The 20,020-nt window shown below is 36.9% G+C and overlaps 1 protein-coding gene and 1 long non-coding RNA gene across 2 annotated transcripts in view; both read right to left on the bottom strand.

Moving 5' to 3' along the window:
• Positions 1 to 2,747, bottom strand: part of LOC107693337 (uncharacterized) — an 11,771-nt gene extending 9,024 nt beyond the window's left edge. The window contains exons 1-2 of the long non-coding RNA XR_001634723.1: positions 2,697 to 2,747; positions 1,011 to 1,156 (exon numbers count right to left, since the gene is read on the bottom strand). This is a non-coding gene — a long non-coding RNA (uncharacterized LOC107693337). The remainder of the gene's footprint in view (positions 1 to 1,010; positions 1,157 to 2,696) is intronic.
• Positions 2,748 to 4,432: 1,685 nt separating this feature from the next.
• Positions 4,433 to 18,017, bottom strand: LOC107693261 (sorting nexin-27-like; the record flags this gene model as incomplete). The annotated part of the gene is made up of 12 exons (XM_016492568.1): positions 4,433 to 5,850; positions 13,026 to 13,074; positions 13,156 to 13,215; positions 13,334 to 13,462; positions 13,612 to 13,761; positions 14,445 to 14,534; positions 14,898 to 15,061; positions 16,463 to 16,541; positions 16,640 to 16,744; positions 16,822 to 16,886; positions 17,484 to 17,676; positions 17,766 to 18,017. Coding segments are annotated over 12 exons (1,404 nt in total), but the record flags the coding sequence as incomplete, so codon positions are not given.
• Positions 18,018 to 20,020: the final 2,003 nt, after the last annotated feature.

Here is a 20,020-nt window from a genome sequence, read left to right as displayed (position 1 = left end):
AAATTTGTGCAACGCATTTTATGGATGACAGTTTTTTGAACCTAGGAGAGTATGAGGCTGGCTGTGCACAAAGGCTATTTGTATTTATTTTTTGTCAAAAAAAATTCGGGTCAATTTCCGACTTTGCTATGACAATCTGGTGCTTCTGAATCAGCGACTGTAAGTATGTTTTGTTACTAGTTTAAGTATTTGCTGTTGACTGTTCAAATGCAGAGTTTTGCGCAGAGTAACGCGTCGTGTGTGTCTCTGTGTGTGTGTGTGTGAGGGGAACAGGATCACATCACAGGAGAGTGAACTGCCTGTCAGAAATCATAGCACGTTAGCTGTCTTAACCGTGGCTTGTATACTGCATCATCACTGTGTCTGTCACACGACTCGTGATTATGGTAAGGGGCGTTACATTTCCGACGCGTGCTTGTGGTGTTCAGCCAATCACAATGCACTGGGTCAGCTGGCCAATCAGAGCAGACTGCGCTTGTCAAAGGAGGGGGATTTGTTGAAAACAACGCGTTTGAGAGAGGCGGGGCATAGAGGACCTACAATAATGTACAGTATTTGAAAAATAATGTGTTTTTTGACACTTAAAGCATGTCAACATATTCTGTTATACCAAATACACAAAATAATGATCTTTAAAATAGCATCATATGACCCCTTTAATATAATAATAATTATATTTTTAAAATGTAAACTGTTTACTTATCATTATTATTAATAATGTTTTTAATGTTTTCAATATTATTAATAAAAACCCTGTGGATAAGCAAAAGCAAACACCACTGTAGCATGTAAAAGCAATAAAATAAAGATGCAGTGAGAATGCTTCCTGGATTAATGACAGTTTTTTTTTTCATGGCAGTCTCATGGGAGCATTTGTTAGCACTGATTTGGCTCACTAAAATACCTTCAGTCCAGTGGAGTGACCACAAGTGGCCCTATGAGACCACTGTGCTCTCTCAAACACAGTATCCCTCCTTCAGACTCTAATCATTCAAGCATCAAGCACTTACAGGCAAAGACACACGCGCACTCTTCAGACAGCTGCGATCTGAGGTAAAGCGGACCAACACTTCATCCAGTTTGACCTCTGCAGATCGTTGCAGTTTAGAGCTGTATTGATTCCCTCTAACCCCATGGACAGCTTCATCCTTCGATCCTGCAACGGCAATTTATTACATTCTCGATCCCTCTTAACTTTACAGTGCTTTTATGACGATGTAATTATGTATGTAAATAGAGAGCGGAGCGTGCTACAGTCTCTTAAGTACCTATGTTTATGTGCGCACCATGGGTTATAGTGTAAAATGTCATGTAATGCTGAGATCAGCTATATTTCAATCATTGTCATATGGACAATCTGTCAGAAATAAGTGAATCAGATGTTGATTCAGAAACTGCTCTGTTGGACTAAATTCAGTATGAGCAAATACTACAGAATACCTTGAAGGGACTTTGGTATGAGTCAGATTGATTCATTCAAAGAACTGATTCAAAACTGAGTCAGGCTACACTACACATACTGTGTTTTATTCAATAAAAAAATCCAGCTAATGAATCATTTGTTTATGAAGACTCAAAGTACATACTAAATTGGATGAAGAGCTTGACCATTAATAACATATATAAATATGTATGAAGCAGAAAAGTTTGAATTGTGAGATTAAAAAGTTGCAATTGTTTTTATTCTGTGGCAGAAACATAAAAACAGATTTTTTTTTTTAATTAATCATTGACATTCTATATGTTCCTTGGCTACTAGCTGAAATAAAATAATATTTTCAATATATTGTTTTAGTTTAACAGTTATTTATTTCTAGTAATTTTTAATTATTTAATTTCAATAACCCCATTCTGTGTACTTGATAGTTTCTCTTCACCAGGAAAATATTTCCATAAAGGAACTAAATTATTCTCACCCTCACGTCTTTCTAATATATTTAATGGTTGTCTCAGGCAACCAATTTCCTGCATCAATGTGTTTGTTTAATGTCTCCTGTATCATTTTGCATACTTTTTCTTCTCACATAATTTAAACTTAACACGTTTATGTGTCCATTTAATAATTTATTTGGTACTCATTTATGCCTCTGGATAACAGTACAATAATTTTGCATTGGTCAATTACACTTAACTTAGTCTAGATGAGGCTTTAATATCCAGTTAACAGCACAAATATGTCATATCATGCTCTAGTTTCAGCCTTGTCTTTTATCTGCTGAAAGCAGTTTTTTTGCGTAATATACTAATTGGTCTACTGAAACATATCTGCCTGCTGAACCCTCTGTTCATACTGACGTTCAGGCAGGCGCCTGCTTTAAGTGTGGCTAATTCTCTAGTTAAATCCCTGGAGTCCTTGTGATAATAAATAAATGAAATTTCATTCAAATATTTAGCTGGCTTGAGGCAAATTATTTCCCAAGTGGTTGCGCATGAGAGACAAGGATATAAATTGGTATTTAATTCCAGAGGCAATTATACAGCAGGATCACAGCAATGAGATTTATTCTTATTATGAATACAGGATGATTTCTTTATGAAATTCTGTTTTCTTTTATTGTTTCATTGTTTATTTGAAATAATTCTTAAAGGTGCTATGTTGTCTTGAAGCATACATAACTACCCTTTCAGGTCATTTGACTTTAACAAACATATTTCAGAGTATAGTATGGAATGTTGCATTAACAGATATGACATACCTTAAGATTAAGTGCAGTGTCTTTTCCTGTTTTTAAGTCTGCCAAGTGTTGTTGAGATGATAACGGTAAACACGTTTTTATACAGTCTATGGGTAAACAGCAATCAAAAGTAACAGCTGTGAGCGATTTGTGCGCCATTATCAGAACCACCAAACTACAAACTACTGACGTTTCTAAACCGAATTCCCAATATGCTTATTTTCTATTGGTCGAGCCGACGAGTAGTCCCGCCCCAGACTAACGCTATTGGCAGAGAACAGCCTCAAAATTTCTGATTGGTTAAAAGGGACGCGGTCAGATTGTTTACAAAACCTACAACGTTAAAAAAAAAAACGAAAGAAAAAAAACAATGAATAACACATTAACTTGTTTTTTTTCCTCTTTTCTTTTCAACAGGTCATTTTATTTAAAATAGTATGTTACAATGTTTCAACCTACTGAAATGAGGTTTCTTAAAGTTTTTTTTTTAATGTTTTTTAACTCTGGTTAGTTTAACCTTCACACATTTCAGATATAAAACTATTGTATCCTGATATTAGTTAATTTATGCCATTATCTAGGCTACATGAAATAATGCAAGCCTATTTATCTCCTTCACGTATGCATTATTTCTTTTTCCATACAAAGCCCCTTTCTAAACCCACCACAGCAAAGGCCTTGTTACAATCCCCTTGATTCAGCAGAAAAATAAATGAATGTTTTCAGTCAGAAAAGCTACAAAGACTCTGTCAGTACTACACATAAGCAGTAAAATGTACAGATGAAACGCAGAACAAAGACATATAGCCGTTAAACTTGTCAGTAATCGTCCCGACACACCAATTTTGGGGAAAACACTTAAAGCATTAATAATACTTTCAAGGTGGGCCTAACATTAAGAAAACACTCAGTGGGAGGTTAAAAGCTGGTTAGTGTCTTAAGTTTTAAACTGAAGCGTTATGATGATCTTAAATGGTTGCAGTTCAAGTTAATGTCAAAGAAACGCTAATAATCATCCATGTTATAAATACATTCTGGTACATTCATATCCTTTTTTTTTCCCCTCTGGCACATTGACACAAAATAAGAAACACTGACCAAACAATTAATATTTTATAGCGCTGGTGAACATTACGTGGTGGAACACTTTTGACATTTCCGAACAATACAAAAAGTGTCACACCTGCACTCCTGACGAAAAGACAAATTACACAAGCGTAACACACACAGGTCTTACTGTTTTTTTTTCTTCATTCACATTGATAAACTGGCTGAACTAATCAAATACAGAAATAATCAGGACTGAAGACACAAATGAAGTTTTTGTAAATATGCTTAGACCACAGATGCTTCTGTGCTGCAATAATAGGAGCCTTTACTCTAACCAGCGAGCAATCTGATGTACCCACACACACACACACACACACACACACACACACACACACACACACCAAACTCACTTATTGATCAGAGTATCATAGCCAAGGTGGCTTAAGCATCTGGATGAGGATAAGCTGATTTATCACTGTATTGTGCTGGAATGCAAAGCTTTTGACTTTCATTAAACATGCATGTCTTTTAAAGGAACAGTTCACCCCAAAATGAACATTTGCTGAATATTTACTCACCCTCAGGCCATCCAAAATGTAAATGAGCTTGGGAGAAATTAAGCATTGCATCACTTGCTCACCAGTGGATCCTCTGCAGTGAATGGGTGCCGTCAGAATGAGAGTCCAAACAGCTGATTAAAAACATCACAATAATCCACACAACTCCAGTCCATCAATTTACATCTTGTGAAGTGAAAAGCGAAGAAGAAACGAACTGAGAGGGAGTACATTTTCATTTTTAGGTGAGCTATCCCTTTAAGAAAATGGTCAAAATGTGCCTGTTCCTGTGACAAGGGGGACCCACTAAGGTCCTTTATGGTATATCTTTTTGGCTAAGATATATTTTAATCTCTGGTTCTCTACTTATGCATTAAAAAAGAAGAAAGAGAAACAGAAAATAGCAAACATGGACCACTTTGTATTTTATTTTGTTATTTCAGCATTCAGTGCGGAATTTTTAAATGAATTTGAAAGCAATTGCCTGCTGCCTCAGTTCTATTTCCTCAAACCATATAAGAAAAGAAACACTGTGCAAACTATTCTGATATTCTCAATCTATCCCTTGTTTTTCCACTTCAGATCCTGTCAGCAGGTACGATGTGGTGCTGTTGTCTCTCTATGACGGAGCAAGGGAAGCCTCTGCAGTCTTTAACAATAAATAACACTTAAACCAACTCAGACGAAGACTCCATGATGTTTCCTCTGAGACCAACAAATAAACTGAACGCAAAAACAACTGTATCCTGAGCGCAGCTGCTTATGTGTTTGATGCTGGGGCTCCCTACAGGTCACTTATGCAAACTACACCTGTTCATAAACACTCCTGTCCTGTCACTCCACACACACACTTCTCACTGCTCCCACACACTTGTTAACTCCTCATTTAATGGGAAATAAGATGAAAATGAACTCATTTTAGTCAGCAATACTGGGAAAATCAAGCAATAATGCCATCACAATATCATTTTAGAAAGATCACGTATTACGGTGACTTGCTACACAAATTAATTTTTGTTAAGGCATGACTTCCCCCTCCCATATATATTGATTTTTTTGAAGTTGCGATAGCAGCTGCTGTTCAAATCACAAAGTGGTCATTCGTTACTTCGCTGCCGTGATAAGAGTGCTCTAAAGTAGACTTACAGAAGAGCGTGTCTCCTAAAGCGATGGCGTGGAAGATCTTTAGGTCTCGTCCTATGTGGTATTTTACATGTACTTATGTGAGTTCAAAGTATCTATTGATGAAATGACAGCAGAACCCATTGGTGCGAAACATCCCCGCAGTGATAGTTATGCATCTGCTTTGCCACGATGATGGCATTTTGCGTTGCCGTTGTTGTCATATGGAACGCTCTGCATCTGAAAGGCACACTTTTGTCTCCGTGGGAAACGTGGTTGGTATGGCGTCGCTAGGGTGTTGCCGTGGTAAGATGGTCATTATGGTCTGCTCTAGTGTGATGATCCAGTGCAATTCCACAGGGGCTCTAGAGGGGAGTTTTAGGAAGTGGCAATCTCGCCCCCTAGGTGGCACCATCCCTTCTGCTGCTCCAGCGGCGAGAGGTAATCTGCAATACAGAATTGTTTCATTAGCTTTACTGAACAATTAATAGAATTTTGTAAATTCTGCTTTCTGTTTTATAGGCCCACCAAGTTTAAAATCACATTTACACTCCAATGACAGAAGACATCTGTCATTTTCAGTGGCCTCAGTTAGGGCTGTGCAATTAATCGAAATTCAGGTTTCGATTTCGGCCTCCAACGATTATGAAAATACAGTAATCGAGATAAAACGATTATTGTGCCCCATTCCGCCCACTTTTTAGCGGTGCTCTTTCGTTCCTCCATAAAAGCCCAATTTCACATGCAAATCAGTAAAATCATGTAACGAGACTTTTGCAAAACGGGATGTGCTTGCTTTATTTAAGTTGATTAGACTGATTTATGTTTTTAAAAGCGTGAAAGAACTTGCGCTTCCTCTGGAAGATTACCGTGTATGCGCTGAGACAGATCACAACATGGACATGTAAAGTCATCTTTTAGCGCCTAAACGGTCAAATACACACAAAAATGTGTCAAAATGCGGCGCTTAGTGATTATTCACGTAAACCCACGTTGGTTATGTAACAAATGAATGTAAAGAGTTGAGAATGAAAATACTCGTGTAACAGTAAATTGGATCCATGCGGCTCTTAAAGTGACAGCGGCCTATTTTCCTGCTGCCGACTATGTGCTTAATATTAATCAAACAACAAAAGACAAAGAGAAAATCAATCACTGCTCTGCTCACAAAGACTTTTGTAGCTTTAATAAGAAACAAAGAAAGTTTAGTCTTTGATCTTCCAAGCTGTTTAATGGCAGTCAGCGGGTGTTGCAGTTCATCAGTCCAAAAGAAGTGAAATAAAGCTCATTCATCCATAATAAAAAGTGCTTCACACGGCCTCCTGTAACGAATCGATGCGTTTTTGTAAGGAAAATAACCATATTTAAAACGTAATAATCAATTTAATCTAGCTTGCTCTCACTGTTGTACATGGAAGCAGCTCCGGGCGGATGACATCGGCTTTGCGCCGCTCAGAAGTGACGCACACGGAAGCGCAGGGGAGAGATCAAAACAAAACAACGGTCACTAACTAGAAGTACAAAACGAGGATTTGTAAAGAAGAATGTCGGAGGATATCGATATAAGCCAAGAGGAGACTGGTTTTCCTTTGCTAAAGTAAGGAAACTTTGCTTCCTTTGCTCCTGTAAACAAACGTTGGATTTCACGAGACTCACCGGCGCATGCGCAACGCTGACCTCATACGTCATCCTCCCGGAGCTGCTTCTGTGTACAACTGTTTGCGCAAACTACATTAAAGTGATTATTACATTTTGAATATAGATATTTTTCTTACAAATCACATCGATTCGCTACAGGAGGCCTTTGTTCACCCCCCGGAGCCGTGTGAGACACTTTTTTTTATGGATGGATGCGCTTTATTTCACTTCTTTTGGACCGATGCACTGCAACACCCGCTGACTGCATTAAACAGCTTGGAAGATTAAAGACAATTTTTAATATAACTCCGATTGGATTCATCTGAAAGAAGGAAGTCATATACGCCAAGGATGGCTTGAGGGTGAGTAAATAATGGGCTAATTTTCAGTTTTGAGTGAACTATCCCTTTAATATTAATCAAACAACAAAAGACACACTCACTGCTCTTGACTGAAGGACTTTTGTAGCTTTAATAAGAAACAAAGGAAGTTTAATTCTTACCGTGAAGACTATGCTGTTTTATTTTACATTAGGCTATTCAATTTCTTTAGTAGGCTGTTAACTGAATACTTTAGACTTAAAAACTTAAAGCACAGTTTGTTTCATTTGTATATTTTTTATTCTATTGTATTCTTTTGCTTTTTTATTACTGGCATTGTATTCCTTTGCTTTTTTATTACAGTTTAATTATTTTCAATAATTCTCTAAAATGTAGATGTCATAGCAACCTTATTTACAGAAAATATATGTTTGATATATATCACTATCTTTAAATAAATCTTTCATATAAAGTTTTGGTCATATGGCCCACTAATAATCGCTCTAAATAATCGTGATTACAATATTGACCAAAATAATCGAGATTATGATTTTTGTCATAATCGAGCAGCCCTAGCCTCAGTGGATTGACATGATGGTGAATAATACTACTCACTTTATCTCCGTAAAGTTCAGTATAAGGGAATGTATCACCCATTGAAACAAAAGCAAAATATTATACTGTATATAAATGTTTAAAAATAAATACACAATAAAATATAATAAAATAAATAAAATATGTATTATATAAATGAAAATGTATCATAAAATGTATTAAATAATCTTCATATTTACAAATATATATACATACACATAATTTTGATACATTATTTATAAATATTTTTAAATGGAAAGATTATTTACTAAATATTATACTTCATATTTAAAAATATGTAACAAAATGTAACAAAAATTAGCATTTTTATCAGGCCCCTATATTTATGTTCAGTTATTTTACTTTAATTGCATAGAAAATGACCTATACATTGACATTAGAGTAAAATGACTGAACCTAAACATAGAAGCCTAATAAAAATGCTAATTTTAGATGAAAATTTCAGATGGCACTTAGAGGCTGTTGCATCTGAACTCTTCATATATATATATATATATATATATACAGTGCTGCCAGAGCCAATTTGAAAAAAGAAAGGAATTAAGGATGCAAAGAGGGACTACAAAAGGAAGGTAAAAGATCACTTCACAGACGGAAAACCACGACAGGTGTGGCAGGGTTTCCAGCACCTTACAAACCTCAGAGGCAGCAGCTGTGCAGCTGGGAACAGCTCGGCTTCGCTGGCATAGGAGCTGAGCTAAACGGCTTTTTCGCTCGTTTTGACACACCACAGCAGCAAAAAGCCACACTACCTCAGCCTACACCAGGCCCCGGCACCCCCCCACTCACTGTCCACGAGCATGAAGTGAGGCGGGTGCTCAGAACAGTGAACACACGGAAAGCTCCAGGCCCTGACGGCATTCCAGGGAAAGTGCTTAAGGGATGTGCTGACCAGCTCTCAGGAGTCCTCGCCAAACTCTTCAACTTCTCCCTGACACAAGCCTCAATCCCATCCTGCCTGAAAATTTTCACAATCATCCCCATACCAAAGAAATCAGCCACGGATAGCCTCAATGACTATCGCCCCATCGCCCTCACGCCGATCATCATGAAGTGCTTCGAGAGGCTGGTCCTACACCACCTGAAGACCTGCCTTCCTTCCACCTTTGATGCACATCAATTTGCCTACAGAGCTAACAGATCATCCTTGACTTTAGAAGGCACAGGGCAGACCCTGCTTTTGTCTTCTGTGTGAAACGCCGCCATTCTACACAGGCATTAGTAATCAAACACAGAGCATTGTAACAGACCAAATTAATAGTGTGCAAGTCGCCTACTCCAGGCTGAGGGATAGTGTACACAGTCAGCAGATTATTTTGCAAAAGAAACCTCTGCAGGGTGATAAAGACTACACTGTGTAATTTTCCCGCTTATCATGCGGCCACTTGTCTGATAAGTAAATAATTGAACGCAAAATATTAATTTGACATATTTAAACTGCCTCAACATGACTCGCAATACCCGCTTGAGCGCTCCGTTATCAGTTGTAGCAGTTGCGAGTGTATCAATAACAGACCACTAGATGGCGCGATTGAAGAATCAGAATTCTGCAGGGAGCCATGTAGAAATATAAATGAACGATGCATGGTTCTGCTCTAAGCATGAAAGATACAAGTTTGTGAAAGGACTTCCAGTGCCAGGTAAACGTAAAGCAGATTATGAATATACTTAAGATTCACAAATACCAAAACAACGTGTCTACACCAGACGCGAGCGGCGCGATTTGACAAAAGCAAATAGAACCCAGTGATGTTTTCTGCTGTGGATGCGGTGCGCCGCGACAAATTCATGGCAGTAAACTGATGCTGCGTTCTATTTCTGATGAACTCCAGCGCTCTGACACAAAGGACCATTTCAAATATTAATAAGAGAATCGCAAAAAAACAGTTTCCTCAAAAATACGAAGCAGCACAACTGTTTACAACATTGATAATAATCAAAAATGTTTCTTGAGCAGCAAATCAGCATATTAGAATGATTTCTGAAGGATCATGTGACACTGAAGACTGGAGTAATGGTAACTTCAGCTTTGATCAAAACATTCAAATAGATCATTTAAATTGACAATATTTCACAATATTACCCTCCAGTGCGGATCAGGGAGGATGCCATGGAAGAGCAGGCAGACTAGGAAGCCATTGCGGATCAAGCAGACTAGGAAGCCATGGCGGAGCAGACAGTTCAGGCTGCCATGGTGGAGATGGTAGCTCAGGGGGCCATGGCGGAGCAGGCAGTTCAGATTGCCATGGCAGAGCTGGTAGCTCAGGGGGCCATGGCGGAGCAGGGGACTCAGGAGACCATGGCGGATCATCCGTGACCTTAGCCGGCTCGGCCACGATGGCCACGGGCATATGCCCCCCCCCCCCCAAAAAAAAAAAAGAGGGGATGTTGGGTCCTTGAAAATATTTTTCTCTACAAAAGGGGGACCCGGCAGAAAAAATTTGGGAACCACTGGCCTACTCAAACACACAATATTTAATTCATACAGGCCTACCTCATGTTGCACGTTTGCACTTGTTGAGAAAAACAATGGCACAATAAAAAAAGACTTTTCAGGTCTATGTCCAATCCCTCACTTTTTCTAGTTATATAAGGTTAAAATATTTTGCCTGTCATTTTTTTTCTCATATCGCAATATAATATCGATATCGCCTGGACAGTGTAAAATATCGTGATATGAATTTTAGCTCATTTCGCCCACCCCTAGTATGGTATGGCAGCTGTACTGTGGCAGAGAGAAAGGGAATACAGCAATCATCAACACCACGCAGAGGATCATCGGCTGTCCTCTTCCCTCTCTGAAGGACCTTTACAACTCCCGCTGCCTCAGCAGAGCACAGAACATTGAAAAAGAGCACTCTCACCCTGGTTCCCACCTGTTCAAACTGCTGCCCTCCGGCAGGCGCTACAGATGCATCAAATCACGGACAAACAGACTTAAGGACAGCTTCTTCCCCAGAGCTATAATCACACTGAACACACACATGCACATTCCCTCCCCCCATCTCACTCAGTGAAATATGTGTATTATTCCAGTGCAATCTCTATTTTTTTCTTAGTGCAATGTTTTCTATATCTTTATTCCTTCAGTGCAGTGCAGCATTATATTCCAGTGCAATATCTTTACTTTTTTTAGTGCAATGTTTTTATATCCCCATTCCTTCAGTGCAATGTGAAATGCACTGTACCTCATATCAGTGCAATAATTATTTTAACAAGCTATTACTTTATTTATTTTTATATACAAGCAATTTTTTCTATTCCATTCTCTTTATTCTCTTAGTCTTAGTTTAAATATATTTTATTTGTACATCTCTCTGTATTATGTATATTTCTTTTTAGTCTCTTTTCTGTTTATTATGTACCTAAGCACCTTACGCAGAAGCTCTGCAATTTCGTTGTATTTTGTGTAAAATGACAATAAAGCATTCTAATCTAATATGGGTCAATATCACTGTAGGGTGCCTTTTGGTGTCCTGTACATAAATAATTCATTTGCCATGATATCATAAAAATGACTATGAAAGGGTGTGTTATATTAGGCTAAGTTTTTATATTCATAACAAAAGCATTACTTGGCTCTTTAGATACATTTTCTAGATTTTTTTTTTAGTTTTGTGTAAGAGGATGTGTGTTATTTTGCTATGTCCCATACACTGCTCGATAAATTTGAATGATAGTAGAATATTGTCAAATCATAAAATAAATAAAAAAACATAAAAATGACTATGAAAGGGTGTGTTATATTAGACTAAGTTTTTATATTCATAACAAAAGCATTACTTGGCTCTTTAGATACATTTTCTAGATTTTTTTTTTAGTTTTGTGTAAGAGGATGTGTGTTATTTTGCTATGTCCCATACACTGCTCGATAAATTTGAATGATAGTAGAATATTGTCAAATCATAAAATAAATAAAAAAAATTATCCTATTAATATTTGATTAAATAAGAGATTACTCAATTTGAGTGTATTGATCATTTGGTAATAAAAAACTATATTTTTATTTAACAAAAAAGAAGAGTCTATCCATGTCCCTTGAATGGTTGTCCACCCTGTCGTATTGGTGAATCCGTAAAAACAATATTTTTAAAAAAAAAAAAAAAAAAAAAGAAGAAGAGTTTGTCCATGTCCCTTGAGTGGTTGTCCACCCTGTCGTATTGGGGAATCCGCCCCTTTAAGAAAAGGCCATCCCCTTTAGTGACATCAGGACAGATTTTTTGTCTCTTCAGTGGCGGGAATTTCAACAGCTGAGGTGCATAAGTTGATGACTTAAATTGACAAATTTTCTTCGTCTGAGTTTGCTTACTTGCTTTGCCAAAGCTTAACATGTCCACCCTGTCGGCATAAAATATGCCAGAAGTGATTCGAAAAACAGTATTTTCAAAATATGTAAGTTTAAATATACCAAATTCTCTTCAACAACCAGACTACCTATTTAGCTAGTCACAGTTAGTTTTAAGCTAATATGCTAATTGAAGCTTAAAATGTCGGCCACTTGGACTCGATAGAGTGGACATAAACATGACAGGGTGGACATATGTAATAAATATTATTAAATAGATTTATAATAACGATATCAATATATATTATTATAAATGTAGTACGGAAAAACATGAATATTTATTGCATAATTAATTTCACATATTCATTCTATTGCAGCACAAGCACAATTAAAATATGCCAATTTATTATTCGCTCAATGAATAAAACAGTGTTCAATAATAAAAAGCAAATTTGCAATCAGTGCTAGCCTACAGTGCTGAATCAATCCGTTTTCTGCATTTTGTTTTACATAATAAAGGAATACATTTCCATTATTTGCTCTTTCGAGAAGGTGCAGGGTTCATTTTATGCACTGACGGTTCAAATGAGCATCACACGCATGACATGTGACTCTGTACTTGATACTTCAAGTAAGTGTTGTAAGAATGAACCAGTATTTCAGGTTTCAGTGCGAGTATGGTCATCACTTGAGTACACTCAGAAAAATCCCATTAATGTGTGTTTGTGTGAGATAAAATGAGGGCAAAATGTTTTCTTCTTACCCTTATTACTACAGTTCTTATTGCCTTGGTCTGAGGCCTCGTCTTCAACCTTTAACATATCAAAAAGAAACTCATTAATAACAAATGACAAGAAAGGTAAAGAAACTCTAACAGAAATGTAAGTTAATACCTCTTTCCTCCGTTTGAGCTCACAGAAAATCCTCTCAAAGCACTCGTGCATGTAGTTAAACTGGAGAAGGGAACACAGGCACACACAATTCAGGGACTATTTCTGTTCAAAATGTTCTACGAAACATAATTCAACAGGTAAATAATGAAGCTCTAATTCTAATGTTTGGGTGACTTACATAAGGAGTGAATATTTTGACCCAGCGAGGTTTCTTTTCTCCGCGCACATATTCAAAGCAGAAGGCCATTCCCTCTTCATCTGTGTCCCATCTCTGCATCTCTGACCATTCGAACATGATCATCTGATTCTGTGAGTCACAGATAAAGTATTACTATGGGCAAGCAAACCAAACATGTTCTCACAGAATTTGGTGATATGCTTTCATATGTTTAGAGGCAAATAAAGCATTATAGGCCTAAAAACTATTTCGTATCGTTCTGAGCATCATTTGCCCACCTCAAGAGTGCCGTCCTCTGTGCAGGCGTGCAGTTTGAAATGCTTCATACTGATGGCTGTGATCACATGACCTTTCTTCCGTGAGTCACATGCACAGTGAGGGAATGTCACCTCGTTATATCCCTCACATGAGCGCATAAGGCTCAGATACTGAAAAAAGTACACACAATTGTTTATTTTATGTTAAAACGAACATCATTTTACATGTTATTAATTGATTGTGCTTTGTGACAAAAAGGTAAAGTGTGCAGGTCACATTCACCCCAAAATCAAAGAAAAAAAAAAAAAGAAGACACTATGAAGACTTTTTCAGAACAATTAACATGTTTGTATTGTGCCTAGTGTTGTTAACTAAAACGAAAAATATCTATACATTTTTATAACTTGTTAATTGAAATAAAACTGAAATAAAATATTAGATGAAAAACTATAAATGACATTAAAATGTTGCCTTGGAAGTCCTAAAAATCACAATTAATAAATGTAAAAAACCTACTAAAACATAGAATTACTAGAACTTAAACGAAAAAAAAAAAAAACCAATTCAAAATATCAATAAAAACTGAAATAGTTTATAAATAATACTTTGTGCCATATTATATACATTTTTACATTACACTAATGAGAAAGATTTTTTTTTTTTTCTTTCTTTAATTAGAATTTTTAAGGGAAATTAATATAAGTTGCCCGCAAAATTTTTGCTTTTAATTTGTTATTTTATTTTTATATGATTTTGAGGTGAAGTGGGGCCTGGACGTGTTATTGACAGGTTTCAACAAAAAGATAAATAGCATTTCTATGCAGCATTTTATGATGGATATAGTATGAGAGACCGTTGTCATCTTTCTCTGTTCTGCTAGTTTTTGCAGCTGGTAAGCTTTATCCTCTGCTTTAATGAATCCCTTCTTCACATCATCCTGTGCCTGAAAAAAAAACACAGAATGTAAAAGATGAACAGCTCTGACTGATATGATTATATGAGGTTAAGCTGACGAGCTGTTTGACTGAAAACCATCTTATATGACTTCAGCTATACAAATATGCTGAATAAAATGTAAATGAGCAGGTGTGGTTTTAGATGAGACATTGACCAGAAGCTAGCTGTACAAAGTCCATTTGTGCCGTTTATGGTCTGAATTTATTGTAATGTGTTTGTACTCATTGTTTTAGTCTACAAGAGTCCGTCATAAAGACCGTTTTAAAAGTCTGGAGACACTACATTAATTTAATTTGTAATGAAAGAGAGAACTGACAAAAAAGCACTGGTTAAGGCCATTGCGACTGACCTGATGGAAGCAGTAGTGCAGGGCAAGAGGGTTGTCCCGCAGCAGTTCCTCTTCCTGTGTGCTGAAGAGCCACTTCCGCATTGTGAGACACGTCCCGGGCACAGCAGATGTGTAGTTCTGAACATAGAGCTTGTGCGGGAACTCATTAGGAGCCAATTTGCGCACTGATAACAGAAAAAGAGAGAGATTTTCAGAACAGTTTAGTGATTTATGCTAAGTCTAATTTATTAGACAGCAGCTTTGTATGATGAACAAAATTAAATCTTGTAATTCACTGAAAATCTTGAAACCTTGAAAATTTGGGGTCAATAAGTTTTTTTTGTAAAGTAATAAATGAATACTTTAATTACATTTTTTCATTTATCAAAGGATTCTGAAAACGTAGTATTACAGTTTCAACAAAAATATGAAACAGCACAACTGTTTTCAACATTAGTAATAATAAATATTTCTGAAAATTAATCTTTGACATCACAAGAATAAATTATATTTTAATTTTATTTAAACAAACAGCCTTTTGAGTTGGATCTTTTCAATGAATTAGCTAATCCAGTTCACAAACTAATACATTAAATGATGCACTAACTCGATGATCTAGTCTAGCTGAACACACAAAGCTATCGTATAACTAGGAATAGTGCAGATATTACATGGACCACTTTAATCATAATTTGCTGGTACATTTTCTCCATTTTTGAAGCTTAAAAGACTATATTTGATATTTAAAACTATTTAGCCATCATGTGGCATAACCACGTGCATTATTTACAGACAAAAAAAACATTAAAAAAAAAAAAAGATATATATATATCTTTGCACCTTATTTACCCCTAAATGGTAAATATTAGTGGCTCAAAGGTACATATTTAATGCCAAGTTCTGTCATGAAACGCTAGATGGCACAGGCAGATGGGTTGTTAACACAAATTGATGACATTCACAGCGTTAAACTACTTGGCATAAGCTTATTGGTTCATGCTGCATACGCAGCCAATAAGCTTGCTGCTTTACATTTAAATGGCTGGTGAGTATCTACTAGACCATTTCGCAGCACGCTTTCAGTTCCTGTATCCACCAAGACCAAATACATTAACATTGTCATATCCATCACCATGCTAAAATCTTCCAAGAGTTGTCATGATTGAAATACATCAAGTAGTAGCTGTGTACGTTAGTACCTTTTTAAAGATTACCCAGTGAGAGCTTTGTAACTTTTTCTCTGAGAGTGTTCTGCAAGTCTACGTAAGAAGGGTTTTGCAAATGATTTACACATAAATTTGTTCTGTTCATGTTTCATTAACAAGGCCCAGTGTCCTTTATGTGCTAGGTAGCACCTTATCTGAGCTTGCCAGCTGGGTCAAAAATACAGAAGGTTTGTTTGTTTGATTAAGAAGGTATCACAAAGTGGCAGTTTAATTGCTCTTAATAAGAATCATAAATACAATTACTTTTGACTTCATAACAAGGTCAAACGATTTCCACAGTGAAAACCTAAAGGTTTAACCTAAGAGTAAGAAACAGATTCAAAACATAAACGCTTGAAGGAAAATGGAGCAATTCCTCACCAAACGAGTGGTTAATAACTTCAAAGAGTGCAAAGTAACTGGCCATGACGCTGTCCATCCCAACCTTTATGACAAGTGCCTGAAAAAGAGGGAAAAATGATGATTTATGACTAGGATGAGCTTCTGTTGAGGTCATTTGATATTTGAATGGTCAGACAGAGGTGTATAATATTTTACCTGGTAGACCTGGTCAGTGGTGCTATTCTTTCTGACTCTTACTGAGGTTGTGGTTTTATCAGGCAGTGCTATTCGTAGCTCGACATCACTTATGCCGTTGTGGTTCTGTAACACAAGACAACTCGATGAAACGGTGTTGTTGGGCAAAACTATTTGTGTTTGCACACACATACTGTACTTACCTCGTTCGATTCAGATAGGAATTCTTGCATAACGTCACTCTCACCTAAGACCCGCACTGAACACACTGAAACATGTCGACAGACAGAGAGAAAGACAGGATATATATTTATATAGAGAAGTGCATTTCATAGCTCGTGCATCTATCACAAAGTCTCTGTAAACAAGCGTGCAAAACCACTTCCATTGTGGCTTTGTGGAAAGATGACAAAACAAAAACATCCTCAAAGCAATATAAATCATTTGTAATAGAAATAAATTGTGTATTAAAAAAAAAAAAAAAGTATTGTAAAATTAACTTATAAACTTTATTTATAAAAAATAACTTGTAAAATTATTATTTATTTTGTTTTATTAAAACCCATATCCAATTTCGAATTAATTTGTTTTCAATATAATATTTATTGGGTGAAAAATTAGGACAATATATATATTTTATTTAGTGCACTAAATTAAATGGCATTTTATTAAACAGACATATAATTAAGAGTAGAAAGTTGGTGGGAGTGAAATTAAATTATTGGTGGCAATAAGAGGGTGAATGGGACAAGGACACATTGCAAACAAGACCTGCATTTTTTCCCAACCCTATTGTAATCAAAAAATAATGCATAAGAATTAAAGGACACATTTTACTTCCTCCACTCTCTGTCCTCTGTCTCACCTCTCTCCAGGTATTCCTCCAACCCCCTCCTGCGAGCGTCCAGCTGCTGTTCAGACAGAGAAAAGGGCCATTTCCCTGGCAGCTTTGAGAAATTGTAGTTGGAAAACTCTCTCTTCAGGTTCTGATGAAGTATTGCGAACTCCCTGTAACGCTTCGAGCACAGCTGTCTGCCCGACATGTACACGTTATACACCTAAGACAGGAGGAGCAAGACCACAAAGATTACCAGCACTAAACAACAGCCAAAAAGCAAAAAGCTTTCGTTCTTTCTACACGACTCACCACAAACTTCTCTGAGTGCTGTTCCACATGTTTGTATGTGGGGATTGAAATGGGGACGGCCTGCTTGTCGCTGTAGTCATAATTGGGCTGCACTGCGCTTTCCTCGCCACCTTCAAGTCCGTCTGCTTCCTGTGCCGGCACAGAGAGTACGGTCAACACCAGCTCCCTCTCTCCAGCCCTGATCAGATCCACCACCTGCTTGTGCGTCGCTCCCTCCACGCTCACCCGGTTACTGCAGGAGAGACGCAAAAAAGTGTGTCATGTTAAAGGGGTGAAAAATTAAGATGCGGTCAGTTCGATTTTTTAATGCTTTTGAAAGAAGTCTCTCTACGCTCTCCAGGGCTGCATCTGTGTTACCGTCAAAACAATAAAATTGTGAAATATTATTACAACTTAAAATAAATATCTATTTTAATATTTTTAAAATGCAATTTTTTTGTGATGGCAAAGTTGAATCTTCAGCCTTTACTCCAGTCTTCAGTGTCACATGATCCTTCATAAATTATTCTAATATGCTGATTTGCTGCTCAGGAAACATTTCTTATTATCAATGCACTCAATATTTGTTTGATGACACTGGACAAAAATGTTTTTATTTTATGTTTAACTGCATTATTTGCATGCACATAAGCCCTTTCAAATATACAGTTTTAATTGGACATCTGCATCAAGGAACTGCTGATGTCTTTATAAAAAAGTCTCTAGTTTTTTTTTGCAGCTGGTTTACAGAGTTTTTCAGTTAATAAAGGTAAAGGGCCATTGGGATCTCCATTTAGTTCTGAATTAATATTGCATATGCACATGAGCCCACCAACAATGACAGAGAAAGCACATGCCACCTGCCCATCACTTATTACCACCATCACTAATTCATAAACCAGGTGACAGATGGAGGGAGACCATATATTTCATGACGGAACACAATGGGAGCAGACAGAGCTGACAGTACACTACCACAGAAACAAATCTATTAGTGATTTGATTATATTAAACGGGAGAGGGAAATTAAAAATCTAAAACTCTTCAGGAATGACTGATTTACATCCCCAATAGGGAAAAACATTATTAACATATTACTGCATAATAGGAACAAATAAAAACAAATAAAAACATAAAACTGAACACCTAGGTTCTCTTATGCCAAGGTGTCATACTTTAATCCGATTCCATATAAAATCACGTCCTTGAAAACTTGAACATGCTGAATAATGAGTTTGGAACAGGAACAAACTGTTGTGTAACATGACATTCACATGACCAGCTAGTGACTGCAATAATTCCCTACTGTAAACTTCCTCATTTCAGACTGGAAGTACTGCTAGCTGTTAAAGTGAAAACTTGATATAGGCTATTATAAACATACCACATTATTTTTCTTTTCCTTCTTAAACTTATTCATGCTTATATTATTGAACTGAGGACTGGAGAAACACTACCCCAAAAACTAAATGGAAAAACAGCTCAACGCTCATAAATAAACTTGGGTTTGTGAACCCACTCCTTCTTCCTCAAAGGAGTTCCTCAGGAAACCAGCCTTGGGCTGATGAAACCTTTCATGTATTAGGAACATTTCCAGACAGAAAACTGATTACAGAACCGGCTTTACTGATAAGATGCGCGTTAAATATCGCATACGATTTATCGTGCAGCCCTAATTGAAATCGCATCATATGACCCCTTTAAATGGTCTAGATGCACCATTTAAAGAGACGGTCCACCAAAAATTTAAATTTACTCCCTCCCTACGTGGATACAGTGGGGAAAATATTTATTTGATCCCCTGCTGATTTTGTAAGTTTGCCCACTTACAAAAAAAATGAAGGGTCTGTAATTTTTATGGTAGGTTTATTTTAAATTATAGAGACAGAATACCAACCAAAAAATCCAGAAAACAAAAACATTATATAAAGGTTAAAAATGTATTTGCATTTCAGTGAGTGAAATAAGTATTTCATCCCCAAGCAAAACATGACTTCATACTTGGTGCAGAAACCCTTGTTGGCAAGCACAGAGGTAAGATGTTTTTTGTAGTTGGTCACCAGGTTTGCACACATCTCAGGAGAGATTTTTATCCACTCCTCTTTACAGATCCTCTCTAAATCCTTAAGGTTTCTTGGCTGTCGTTTGGCAACTCGAAGTTTCAGCTCCCTCCACAGATTTTCTATAGGATTGAGGTCTGGAGACTGGCTAGGCCACTCCATGACCTTAATATGCTTCTTCTTGAGCCACTCCTTTGTTGCCTTGGCGGTATGTTT

The sequence above is a fragment of the Sinocyclocheilus anshuiensis genome, unplaced genomic scaffold, assembly GCF_001515605.1.
Source record: "Sinocyclocheilus anshuiensis isolate Anshui unplaced genomic scaffold, SAMN03320099.WGS_v1.1 scaffold566, whole genome shotgun sequence".
Classification (NCBI taxonomy): domain Eukaryota; kingdom Metazoa; phylum Chordata; class Actinopteri; order Cypriniformes; family Cyprinidae; genus Sinocyclocheilus; species Sinocyclocheilus anshuiensis.
The sequence above is the reverse complement of the archived record's forward strand: the minus strand, read 5'-3'. Positions and strand labels throughout refer to the sequence as shown.